Below are 12649 nucleotides of genomic sequence, written 5' to 3'. Positions count from 1 at the left end.
GTCAAAACATTTTGGAACTTTTAAACTTGACTATTTGATCTATTTTGAAAATGTAAATAATAGTTTTAATCATTTTGAATCAGAGAGTTTAATAAGATATTTTTCCTTTTTCTTCTTAGATCCCAATTTTGTTCGGACATTTCTAACAACATACAGATCCTTTTGCAAACCTCAAGAACTACTGAGTCTTATAATAGAAAGGTCTGTCCATTTAAAAAATATTTAAATTCATTATTTTTTGTTAAAAAAGAGATTGAGCTAAGATCTTATGTTTTTCAGAAATGTTAGATGAGCTTTAAAATATACTTCACGAGCACTTTTTCAATAAATAAAATCTCTTAAATGAACATTTATTTTGTTAGCTTTTATTATTTCAATACAAAAATTATTTTTTGTATGTGAAAACTCGGTATTTGAAATTTCAAATTTCCAGAACGATCTATATAAAATTTATAATTTAGAGTCGAGAAATTCAAATTTTGATGAGTTAGATGTTCTAAGTAAGTTTTCAAACATACTTCATGTTGAGTAAAATGGAGCTTGTCAGTGAACAAATACTGTGATGGAAGGAAAATATTTCATGTACCCAAACAAAGAGCAGTCAGTTTTTCTGGAATTACCCTTAACAGTGATTATGTCACCTGATTTAGAGTAATTCCACAGACCAAAAATGAATATCAGTCCCATAACTTTATAGTCACATTTAGTTTTAGAATTTGCATGTAGTCTTTATTTTGTTTGTAGTTAGTTTTATCTATATTGGCAAGTACTAATTTATTTTAAAATTTAAAAAATAATTTTATTAACCTTTAATATTATAGAAGTCTCACTTATTTACACTGACATGCATATTTTTAGTAATTTTTTACAGTATTCTCTTGATTTTGCTGACAGGTGGAAACATTTGTGGTTTTCTATTTGTATAACTCGATATAATTAGTATTTTCATTAATTTGTTCTATTTTATGTTAGGTTTGAAATTCCAGAGCCTGAGCCAACAGAAGCTGATCGCATAGCTATAGAGAATGGAGATCAACCCTTGAGTGCAGAACTGAAAAGATTTAGAAAAGAATATATACAGCCTGTGCAACTGCGGTAAGCATTAAATAAATGAAGCAAATAAGTCTTTATCAAACTTTCATTTTAGTGTTGAAGTATATAAGGACCTTTCCCAAACAAGGAGCGGGGTGACAATAAAATTAATAAATTAAATTTACTAATTAGAGCAGTTATCAGAAATTATAGTGTAAGTCTTAATGTAGAATTTTGGAAGTGTTAGGCACCCTGATAAGAATAATTTGGTAAGAGTTACTGTGTTTTCATTTGTACTGTACCATGCATTGTGATAAACATTTATGTTTGATTCCCATGTAATTCAATTCTGTGTTAATGCTGTAGAGTATTAAATGTATGTCGGCACTGGGTAGAGCACCACTTCTATGATTTTGAAAGAGATGCATATCTTTTGCAACGAATGGAAGAATTTATTGGAACAGTAAGAGGTATGTTTTTTTTTTTTAGGTGCTTAGTTTTATATGTAATAAAAGTACCAACACGGTGACTATCAATTGATGTTATTGTGGTTCAGTAATACGAGATGTTTATAATAGTACCAGCATAACCATTTGAAAAAGTTAAAAATTTTCATCAAACAACATTTAGACCTGCAAATTGCTCAACAGTCACCCTGTTGATCCAATGTATTTTCATTTACTGAATCAACTTACTGATTATTTTAAGAGTTGGTTAAGCCAAGTCTTCATACATATCCCAAAGTATGAGGGCGTTTGGGAATTACGTTGTGCCATTATAACACCACTGATGGAGGTCGAGTGGGCCACAGGTGAATAGAGAGAATCAGGGAGGAAGCAGAGTGGATTAAATTGAGAGTTTGTGTCTAACACTACCACTGATCAGATATGTGACTTTGGGCAAAATCACTTAGATTCTTTAGACTTCAGTTTTCTTATCAATAACATGAGGAGCTAGGTTTGTTGATCTCCAAGGTTTTCCTTCTAGTTTTAAAGATTATATGAGTGTATAGCTCTAAGGATGTCTTAGACAAACTTATTTTTATTTCCTTTGTATGCTCTAAATGATAATCAGAAAATAGTTAAATAATAGTACTTTAAATGTACAATACAAAACAGAGCCACATCAAAACTCACACTAAAAATGAAGGAATCAGTCCTCTGGCACTGATATTTATTGGTTTATAAAATGCAATGTGAATTAGATTAATAGTGTGTATAATCTATCCTTATAAATCTTGTGATTTATATAAGATATACCTTTTGGAGGATTATAAAATAATACATTAAACTGAAGATCAGAACAATGGGGTGGACAATCTCTACAAATTAAGTACTTTCTAATTTTATTTGGAAAGGATCTGGAAGAACACGTGCCAGGCTACTAACAGTGGTTACCCATGTGGAGAAGAGTAAGATTAGGATGGGGGCCGGGAAATGGAAAAAGGGAACTTGTATTTTTCATTTTGATCATTTGAACTTTTTATAGCAAAGATACGTTCAGGTATCATCTGTGTGATTTTAAACCATTTAAAAAATATTAAATAAAGAATATTTAAATGTTATTTAAAATATAATGTATTGCAGGTAAAGCAATGAAAAAATGGGTTGAATCCATCACTAAAATAATCCAAAGGAAAAAAATTGCAAGAGACAATGGACCAGGTCATAATATTACATTTCAGAGTTCACCTCCCACAGTTGAGTGGCATATAAGCAGACCTGGGCACATAGAGACTTTCGACCTGCTCACCTTACACCCAATAGAAATTGCTCGACAACTCACTTTACTTGAATCAGATCTATACCGGTATGTACTTTAACATTCAAGCTGAAAAATCATTTCAAAAGAGTGAATTTTTAAAATGAAATACTGATTTCTGCCTTACAGGGTTGTCCTAAGACTTAACTGAAATCGTACATGAAGTGTCTAGTAATGAGGCCAGGCAGGCACTTCCTGTTCTTTCACTCCCTTGGTCCCTCCAGCTGAATTTACACCTTCTGTCTTTCTGTGGTCACCCCTAGTTGGTAAGGGTAGGTTCAAATCCTGGCTTTACTAATTGCTGACCCTGGGCAACTTTAACCTCCTTGTGTAACTTTATCCTTCTGCCCCTTATTTTCCTCAAGAGTAAAATGGGGCTACTGATAGTACGTACTCCTGGGGCTGTTTTGAGGTTTGAAAGTCAATATATGTACAGTACCTAGCACAAAGTAAGGGCTCAATAAATGTTGGCTACTGCTTTATTGTGAACTTATAGCCATTATAGTCTTTTTTAGTTTATCATACTACATTGATATAATTATCTCAAAAATGTCCTTCTGATTTTAAATGGGGACTATTTAGAATCTTAAACTAAATTATTCATTTTTTAATAGCTAAATGAGAAAATAAGCTAAATTTATAGATCTCCCACTAAAAATCATATTTCTGAAAATTACAGTATTAGAATCTATTTTGTTTATTTCCTAGGACCCTTTTGTGGTAGGTTTTTTTCCTCTCCTCCTTTAGACCAAAAAAAAAAAAGATGTAGGAATTGCATTGATTACTGTACCCTCTTTGAACTGATTTATAACAGATATCATTACTTAAATGTCTACTTTGTCACCCTAATTTATTAATAATGTTTATAAATGCTGGAAAAGATACTATGGAGGAGTCTCAACCTTGCCCAAAGCAAAATGCTACTATAAAGCAACACTAAAAGTACACAGGTATTTCCATAAAAATAGTTTTTAAAAACAGTTTTTAAAGGCCGGGCGTTGTGGCTCACTCTTGTAATCCCAGCACTTTGGAAGGCCAAGGCAGGTGGATCACCCAAGGTCAGGAGTTCGAGACCAGCCTGGCCAACATGGTGAAACCTTTTGTCTACTAAAAATACAAAAAATTAGCCAGGCTTAGTGACGGGCACCTGTAATCCCAGCTACCCGAGAGGCTCAGGCAGGAGAGTCACTTGAACCCGGGAGGTGGAGGTTGCAGTGAGCCAAGATTGTGCCATTGCACTCCATCCTGGACAACAAGAGTGGAACTCCATCTCAAAAAAAAAAAAAAGTTTTAAAAAATCCATAAGGAAATATGCATAATTATACTTTTTTGTTATACCTTGTTTTCACAAACCTTTCTGTTGGTGTAAGAGGAAAGTTCATATGAGAGTTTAGTTTTTAATCTATCTCCTTTACTTAATAAAACAGTGTCTATATTAGAGGAAAAAGTGTCATGTAGAATTATGTATTGATGATTTTAGAGCTGTACAGCCATCAGAATTAGTTGGAAGTGTGTGGACAAAAGAAGACAAAGAAATTAACTCTCCTAATCTTCTGAAAATGATTCGACATACCACCAACCTCACTCTGTGGTTTGAGAAGTAAGTATTCCTAGCATTCTTACATTTTATAGCTGTCAGCTATATTATGAATTTCAATGCAATTTTGTTTTTGTTTTTGAGAGGGAGTTTTGCTCTGTCACATAGGCTGGAGTGCAGTGGCACAACATCGGCCCACTGAAACCTCCACCTCCCAGGCTCCAGCGATCCTCCCACCTCAGCCTCCAGAGTAGCCAGGATTACAGTGTGTGTGATATTACACTCACCTAATTTTTCTTTTTTTTTTGAGACAGAGTCTGGCTCTGTTGCCCAAGCTAGAGTGCAGTGCATGATCTCAGCTCACTGAAACCTCTGCTTTCTGGGTTCAAGCAATTCTCAGGCCTCAGCCTCCTGAGTAGCTGGAACTACAGACGTGTACCACCACACCCAGCTAATTTTTGTATTTTTAGTAGAGACGGGGTTTCACCATGTTGGCCAGGCTGGTCTTGAACTCCTGACCTCAAGTGATCCACCCATCTTGGCCTCCCAAAGTGCTGGGATTACAGGCATGAGCCATTGTTCCTGACCAATGCAATTTTATTTCTATATGTCTCATGTCTTTTTCCTCTGTTCCTCCTTTATTTAGTAATTGTTTTTCATTGAATGAAAATGACAATATTTTTCATTAGAAAACGTTGAATGTTTTTCTACTGTAGCATTTTAGTTTCACTAATTATTTTCATTAACTTTTTTTGAGGTTCTTTTAATGGTTGCCTGGTTGCCTTAGAGTTTACCACACACATCTTGTCAGAATCAGCTTCAGACTTACAGTAGCTTCATACCAGTGATATATAGAAATATTACTCCTATGTAGCTCTATTCCCTTTCTCCCTTTTTTGTGGTACTGTTATACATATTACATCTTATTAATAATGCAAATCAAACAATACATTGCTACAGTTATTACTTTACCATTTGTCATCATACTCTTAGACCATTAAAGCTTTGCTCTCACCCACCTCCTTTGTGTATTATTGGCAACATATTACACATATATTACATTTCTATGTTATAAACTCAACAATGTGTTTATATTATTTTAAGTCAGTTATGAGAAGAAATGAGAAAAAAATATGCATTTACAAAATGTCTTTAATAATTACACAATTACCTTTACTGGTGATCTTTGTGTGGATTCGAATTACCATCTGGGATCCCTTGCTTTTCAGCCTGAAGAATTTCCTTTAGTATTTCTTCTGGAGGGTCGGCTAGCAACAGATTCTCTCAGTTTTTGTTTTTCTGGGAAAATCTTTATTTTACCTTCATTTTTGAACAATACCTCTATCTTCAAGTTAATACTTTTTTTCAGTTCAAATACACTATTGAGCTTTTCCAGTAAGTTTTTTATTTCAGTTATTGTACTTTTTAATTCCAGAATTTCCATTTGGTTCCTTTTTATAGTTTCTATCTCTTTAATGATATCCTCTCTTTGATGCGCATTGTCATCAACACCTTCCTTTCCTTCTTTTTCATGCTTTCCTTTAATTCTGTAACCATATTCATAATGGCTACTTAGAAATCTTTTTTGTTATTGTTGTTAAATCTGACATTTGGTTGCTCTCACAGGTAGTTTCTGTTCCTTCCCCCCTCCCCCACCCGCACCCCGCTGTAAGAGTCATACTTTTCTATTTCTTTGCATACCTCATCTGTTTTTGTTGGAAACCTGACATTTCAGATAATATATTGTAGCAACTCTGAGTGCTGCTCCTCATTCCCCAACCCCCTTTCCAGGGATTCTTATTGCGTGGCAGTGGTACTGGAAAGACCCATCCACTCCTTCCCTGACCACACACACCCAGCTATGAAACTCCACAATTTGCCAGCTGATTGCTCTGATGTTTTCAACAATTTCCTGGTGGCATAAATGCTATACAAAATAATGCAATCAGATTGTGGCTCCTTTGAAGGAATGGTTTTCTGAGATTTCTGTTTCATACTTGTTCTGACCCCAGGAGGGCTTCTCTCAGTTGTCTTATTTCCTAGTTCTCCCCTGCAAACTACTCTGCTTACAGTCTAGGGTGTATCTTCATTAGATCCACAAATCTCTTCCCCATTGCCTTTCACCACAATTTCCTCTGTTCTTAAGGGCACCATTAAATTTAAACTACTTTATACTTTGTTGCAAATGACAAGAATAGGAGCTATCTGTTTGAAACAGGGCTCTGAGGCTCGGGATAATGGCAAGCTTTTCTCTGAGTGACACTTCTGCCCTAGGAGCTTGGTTGAGCAGGTGGAGTGGCAGACGATGGTACTGTAGCCTGAGGTCTCCTTACCTGCCTCTTCTGGCATGGAAGCACGCCTTCAGGAACCAGAGGAAGGGCTCTTTTCTCAGTATTCTCAAAATATCATACCCAAGGTAGAGTCTCCATTCCGTAAGTGGAAGTTGGGCAAGGAAGGGTCTTCCCACGTTTCAGCTGCACTCAACTGGGACTTGGCCTCAGCAACAGGCAGCAGGGACAGGATGAGAAAACTAAAGTCCTGCTCCTGTACCTCACTGGGAGCTAGGTGTTCTTGACTGCAGGAATCTGGAGTAGATGCTCAGTCCACCCTTACTGAGCTGGGAGAAAGGAGGGAGGGACCAGTCTTGGTTCAAATACCAGACTCTCTTCCCTCTCTTACCAAATTTTTGTAGATATTCCTGAATAGATGTTTCTTTTGCCATTTGCTCTCAGGGCCATTACTAGAGACTTTAAATGTGTGTGTGTACATGTGCATGTGTGTGTTTGTGTGTTTTAATAATTTTTACCAGTTTCACTCAGTGAAACTCATACTATCATACCACAAGTCCAGAATCTCAATGCAATTATATATTAGGTTGGTGCAAAAGTAATTGTGGCTTTTGCCATTACAGTTAATGCTGTTCCTAGAAATGTAGGAAACATAGGAACAGAGCTGTTCCTAGAAATGTATGCAGCCAATTATATATGAAAGAAAGAAATTGAGCATTAATCACTAATTCTTGAATTCTACTAGAATACACCCATATCACAAAGACCTCACAAAGACTTACATACATACCACAAGATAGTAGCCTCACCAGTTAATTCTAATGCTAATAGAGGATGCACCAAATACAGTAGGAAAATGATTGTTTGACTGTACCAGTCTAGAAAACAGAAAAGAGCAGTATGCCTCACTGGAGGCACTGCCTTCCTTCTATCAGTCACCCTGAATGTGTCTTCTCTATAGTAGTTATACTATAGCCACCTGCCCCCACTCTCTACATTATTTTATTTACTAAATTCTTTATAACTTTATTGGAAAAACTCTAGAATCTTTAGTTCACTTTTTTTTTTTTTTTTAATTCCCAGATGTATTGTAGAAACTGAAAATTTAGAAGAAAGAGTAGCTGTGGTGAGTCGAATAATTGAGATTCTACAAGTCTTTCAAGAGTTGAACAACTTTAATGGTGTCCTTGAGGTTGTCAGTGCTATGAATTCCTCACCTGTTTACAGACTAGACCACACGTTTGAGGTAGGTTTCTACATGTGTTTTTAAAATGAACTTTCATTCCCTATTATAAACATTAGATTTTTAACAATTATTATCTTTACTTTTTAAATGTGTCATTTGTCTTTTCAGGAGATTAAAAGACTGAACTATCTAAGTTTTGTAATGAATTGGTTGCTTTTTAAAAATTAAACATTCCTATTAAAATGTATTCACAGGTCCCAGCCTAAGGTAGAAGAAGAAAAAACTTTTGGCACTTAATTTGTAAGATAATGTAAATTAAATGTTCACATAATTGTGTAAGGAATGACATGATAAACTAGATCTCTCTCTCTCACACACACACACACACTTTAAGTTTATACTGAGGTCTATGAAGATAATTTATTTAAAGCAGTGTTACAGTCATAAAATCGAATTGATACTGTTGTATTTGGGCCTGTTAGCCTAGTTTTTTTTTTTTTGACAAGACCTTTGATTCCTTTTTTAAACTTATGCCTCCTATTTTTTTTTTCCTTATAGCAAATACCAAGTCGCCAGAAGAAAATTTTAGAAGAAGCTCATGAATTGAGTGAAGATCACTATAAGAAATATTTGGCAAAACTCAGGTCTATTAATCCACCATGTGTGCCTTTCTTTGGTAAGTATTTCTTTCTGAATTTTTATTGCATTTCTGGATAAAACACTTATTTCATTAAATGACTGAATAATTACATGTGTAATATGCCAGCAGAAAATACTTGTCTGACCAATATTTAGCACCTGAAACCCTTTAGAATTTTTCTCATTAAGACTTAAGGTCAAGTTTAATATACATTTCATTTTCTATTTTCATCTTAGGCAGCCATTAGATATTATATAATACTTGTGTTTTTATATTTATAAAAGCCTTTTTAATTGAATTTTAATAAACTAAATACAGCAGAGGCATATTTATAACCATTTTTGTAAACAGTTTCACATGGCTAAAAATCATAGTGTGCCTGCTGTGTCTTTGGGCCCACACCTCTGGCACATCAGAATTTTAATTCTCTTCATCCTCTCTTATTTTTCCCCTTCTGCATCAGAGGAAGGAAGTACCTTTTCCTTCCTTTTTAGGACTGAATCTACCACCTGAATCTCCCTTTCTGTAGGTTCCTCTATCTTTTTCCATTCTTTATTTCCTGTATTTTCATGTATTCAGTATCTCTTTCCTACTCTCGTCTTTTTTCTGCCTGAGTATATATATGCCCTGATGTTCCTTCTTTTGAATGCTTATAGAAATTATGGTCTTTCTCTAGTCTCTTTAGTATGTGCTATAGTTTCTTCTAGCCTTTTCCTCATCTATATCTATTTTTTTATATAGTTTCAAATTCCACTGCATATAACAATGTTATGTCCTGATACTTTTAATATCTTTTCCCATATTTTATTGTTTGGCCTTTATAGCAACCATTTTTGTATTTACTTCTAATCTTTTTGCTGTGCACATGGTATATAATTGTAATTGTATCATGTGCATATTAAGGTTATTCACGTACCATATCTTATTTTTTTGTATTTTATTAAATCTTAATTATTTATAATGGCTGCATAATATTCCATAAAATTGGACAATTTGTTTAACCATTACCCTGTGGTTGGACACATTGTTTCCAGCTTTTTTGCTTTCCAAATAATTTTCTGATTCAGATTTTCATTTATACTATTTTTCTGTATTTGAAAATATCTTCTTGAGATAGATAACCAGAGGAGGAATTACAGTAGTGCTCCCATCTCCATGGTTTCACTTTCCACAGTTTCAGTTATCTAGGTCAACTGTGGTCTAAAAACATGAGCTATTTTGAAGACCACATTCATGTAACTTTTATTACAATAGATTGTTATAATTGTTCCATTTTATTATTAGCTATTTTTAATCTTACTGTGCCTAATTTATAAATTAAGCTCATAGGTATGTATGTATGTGTATGCATGTATAGGGTTTAGTAATAGTTTCAGGTATCCACTGGGGATCTTATCACCTTTGGATAGGGGAGGGACTACTATACATAGGTTAAAAGGTGTCCATCTTTAAACTGTTGATATGTATTTTTAAGTTGCTTTCTGAAAGGCTGCCATGAGAAGTGTATGACATTTATGCCGCCATCAAGTGTATGACAAAGGAAATTTCATCCCATGGTTTCCAATTTTGGATGGTACTTTTTTTTTCATCTCTGTTATTACAACTAAGCTGTTTGTTGCAATAATTTCCATTCTGACTGTGGAGATTTTTTTCCAAACATTTCTTCAATATTTGCATTGCCTCTTGTCCATGTCCTTTTTTGTATCTCCTGCAAACAATCTGCCTTGTAGTTTTTATTCATTGACGTGTATTAGTTTTAAATTCTACCATCTGTCCTTTCTCATTCTGGTTTCTATTGTTTCTAACCTTAGAAAGTTCATATAATCTAGTAATTTAATAATCATATTTTCCTCTAGCTTTTTTATGACTCTCAAAATTATATTTAATTCTAATATCAAACTGAAGTATCTTTGATATCTTATGAAATACTCAAATTTATTTCCCCACCCAAATTATTTATTTGTTAATCCAGGTTTATTGAATGATTCTTCTTTTTCCCTGTTTACACATGGGACCTCCTTCCTTTTTTGTTGTTGTTTTTTGAGACAGAGTCTCGCTTTGTCACCCAGGTTGGAGTGCAGTAGCTGCCACCTCGGCTCACTGCAAGCTCCACCTCCCGGGTTCACGCCATTCTCCTGCCTCAGCCTCTGAGTAGCTGGGACTGCAGGCGCCTGCCACCACGCCCAGGTAATTTCGTTTTGTATTTTTAGTACAGACGGGGTTTCACCGTGTTAGCCAGGATGGTCTTGATCTCCTGACCTCACGATCCGCCCGCCTCGGCCTCCCAAAGTGCTGGGATTACAGGCTTGAGCCACCGCACCCAGCCAGGGACCTCTTTCTTTAATATGTATTGTATCTCACTGACTTCCTATCCCCCTGCCACAGTTTTAAGGATTGTCACTTTATAATCAGTGATTCTCAGCAGGGGGCAGTTTTTGCCCCCCTAGGGAGCATTTAGCAATGCCTGGAGACAATTTTTTTTAATTGTCCTAATTGGGATGGTGCTACAGGCATCTAGTGGGTAGAGGAAAGAGATATTGCTAACATACTGCAATGCACAGGACACTTCCCCACAGCCCATAAGTATCCAGTCCAAGAAGTCAGTGGTGCTGAAACAGAGAAACCCTGCTTTATATAGTGTTTTCACAGATGATAAAGAGTTGGTTCTTCAGGGTTTCTTCAGTCCTTTTTTTTTTTTTTTTGGCCAATTTTGCCTATTTTTCCAAATGAACTTCATAAGTTTGGGTGGGAGGAGATGACCCCAAATGTAACTGGAACAATCTATCAATTAATTTCTAAAGACCATTTATTATATTTAGCATTTCCCCTTATTTTTCCTGGGTATTTTTGGTTTGAATGGTATTCAGTTACCTTTAACTCCAAGAATTTTTAATTTCCTTGGGTTTTCTAAATATTTAATCATGTTTACAAAATATAATACAGTGTCTCTTCCTTTGACCTGATTTCTGTGTTATGTCTCACATAACTGGTCATTAACTTCCCAAACAAAGCTTTAAAAATAATGGCAGAAATAAGCAGCTTGTTTTAAACTCAGTTTTAGCAGGGATAAAGTATAATTTTACTACTTGCTCTATTAGATGGTTTTTATCCTTTTAAGAAAGCATCATTCTTGCTACAGAATTGCTTCATTTCATTATTTTAAAAATACTAGCCTTCAATTTATATCTACAAACATGTTTTTTTAATTACTTCTATTTATAATATATCTTTCTCATTTCTGTTTTTACTTATTTGCTTTAATTTACTTTTTTCTTCAAAAAGATAAGGTCTCTATCTGCTGCTTTTATGAGGTTTAAAAAAAATCATTATTAATTCCTAGTTTTCCTGAGGACTTTTCCCCTACCTCTTCTTTTTTTTTTTTTTTTTTTTCCCTTTTTTGAGACAGGGTCTCACTCTATCACCCAGGCTGGAGAGTACAGTGGCACCATCTTGGCTCACTGCATCCTCCAGCTCATGGGCTCAAGCAGTCGTCCCACCTCAGTCCCCCAAGTGGGAGGAACTACAGGCACAAACTACTATGCCTGGCTAATTTTTTTATTTTTTGTAGACACAGGGTTTCACCAGGTTGCCCAGGCTGGTCTCGAACTCCTGAGCTCAAGAGATCCACCCGCCTTGGCCTCCCAAAGTTCTAGGATTACAGGTGTGAGCTACCATGCCCAGCCTGACCCTCTACATTCTTGATAAAAACATGGAGTTCATAGATTTTTATCTTCCTGGTAAAATATTAAAGCCTTTATGTTTTTGCTTAAATATGTTGACTATGTTACCAGTTCATTCAAGGGGAACTGGAAAGGCTCTGGATATATCTGACGTTATATTATTCAGTCTGTCAACGTGTATTTCTTGAATACCTACTAAGTACCAGGACTACGTCAGGTGCTTAGAAAAGTGAAAAATACACAGTCACTATGCTCACCTAGCCTATAGTCATGCTACTCATGATGTCCTGTGGCCTCTGGTACACAGACATGAAAAGAAACCTCAGGACCCATTCACTGACTCACTATTTGGCCCCTGCTCCTCTGTCATCCTAATTGCGGGTATTTATTCATACAAGCTGAAACTGTCCATTCTTCTCTAAGATCTTTATAAACTTAACGGATCTTCATAACATGTTCTCTCTTTTTTTTTTGAGACAGAGTCTCGCTTTTATTGCCCAGGCTGGAGTGCAGTGGTGCGATCTC

The 12649-nt window shown here is 35.4% G+C and overlaps 2 protein-coding genes across 3 annotated transcripts in view; one reads left to right on the top strand and one right to left on the bottom strand.

The window, feature by feature from the left end:
* The window catches only part of ARHGEF33 (Rho guanine nucleotide exchange factor 33), a 134006-nt gene that overhangs the window by 7665 nt on the left and 113692 nt on the right, over nt 1-12649 (bottom strand). The window lies entirely within an intron of this gene.
* Nucleotides 1-12649, top strand: part of SOS1 (SOS Ras/Rac guanine nucleotide exchange factor 1) — a 164094-nt gene that overhangs the window by 130569 nt on the left and 20876 nt on the right. For both annotated transcript variants that reach the window (XM_031655088.1, XM_031655087.1), the window contains exons 11-17: nt 120-201; nt 973-1095; nt 1399-1502; nt 2619-2841; nt 4274-4393; nt 7702-7864; nt 8363-8480. In XM_031655088.1, coding sequence (XP_031510948.1) covers nt 120-201; nt 973-1095; nt 1399-1502; nt 2619-2841; nt 4274-4393; nt 7702-7864; nt 8363-8480 — 933 coding nt within the window. The remainder of the gene's footprint in view (nt 1-119; nt 202-972; nt 1096-1398; nt 1503-2618; nt 2842-4273; nt 4394-7701; nt 7865-8362; nt 8481-12649) is intronic.

This window comes from Papio anubis, chromosome 14, assembly GCF_008728515.1.
Source record: "Papio anubis isolate 15944 chromosome 14, Panubis1.0, whole genome shotgun sequence".
Classification (NCBI taxonomy): domain Eukaryota; kingdom Metazoa; phylum Chordata; class Mammalia; order Primates; family Cercopithecidae; genus Papio; species Papio anubis.
This window is presented reverse-complemented; position numbering and strand designations above follow the sequence as displayed.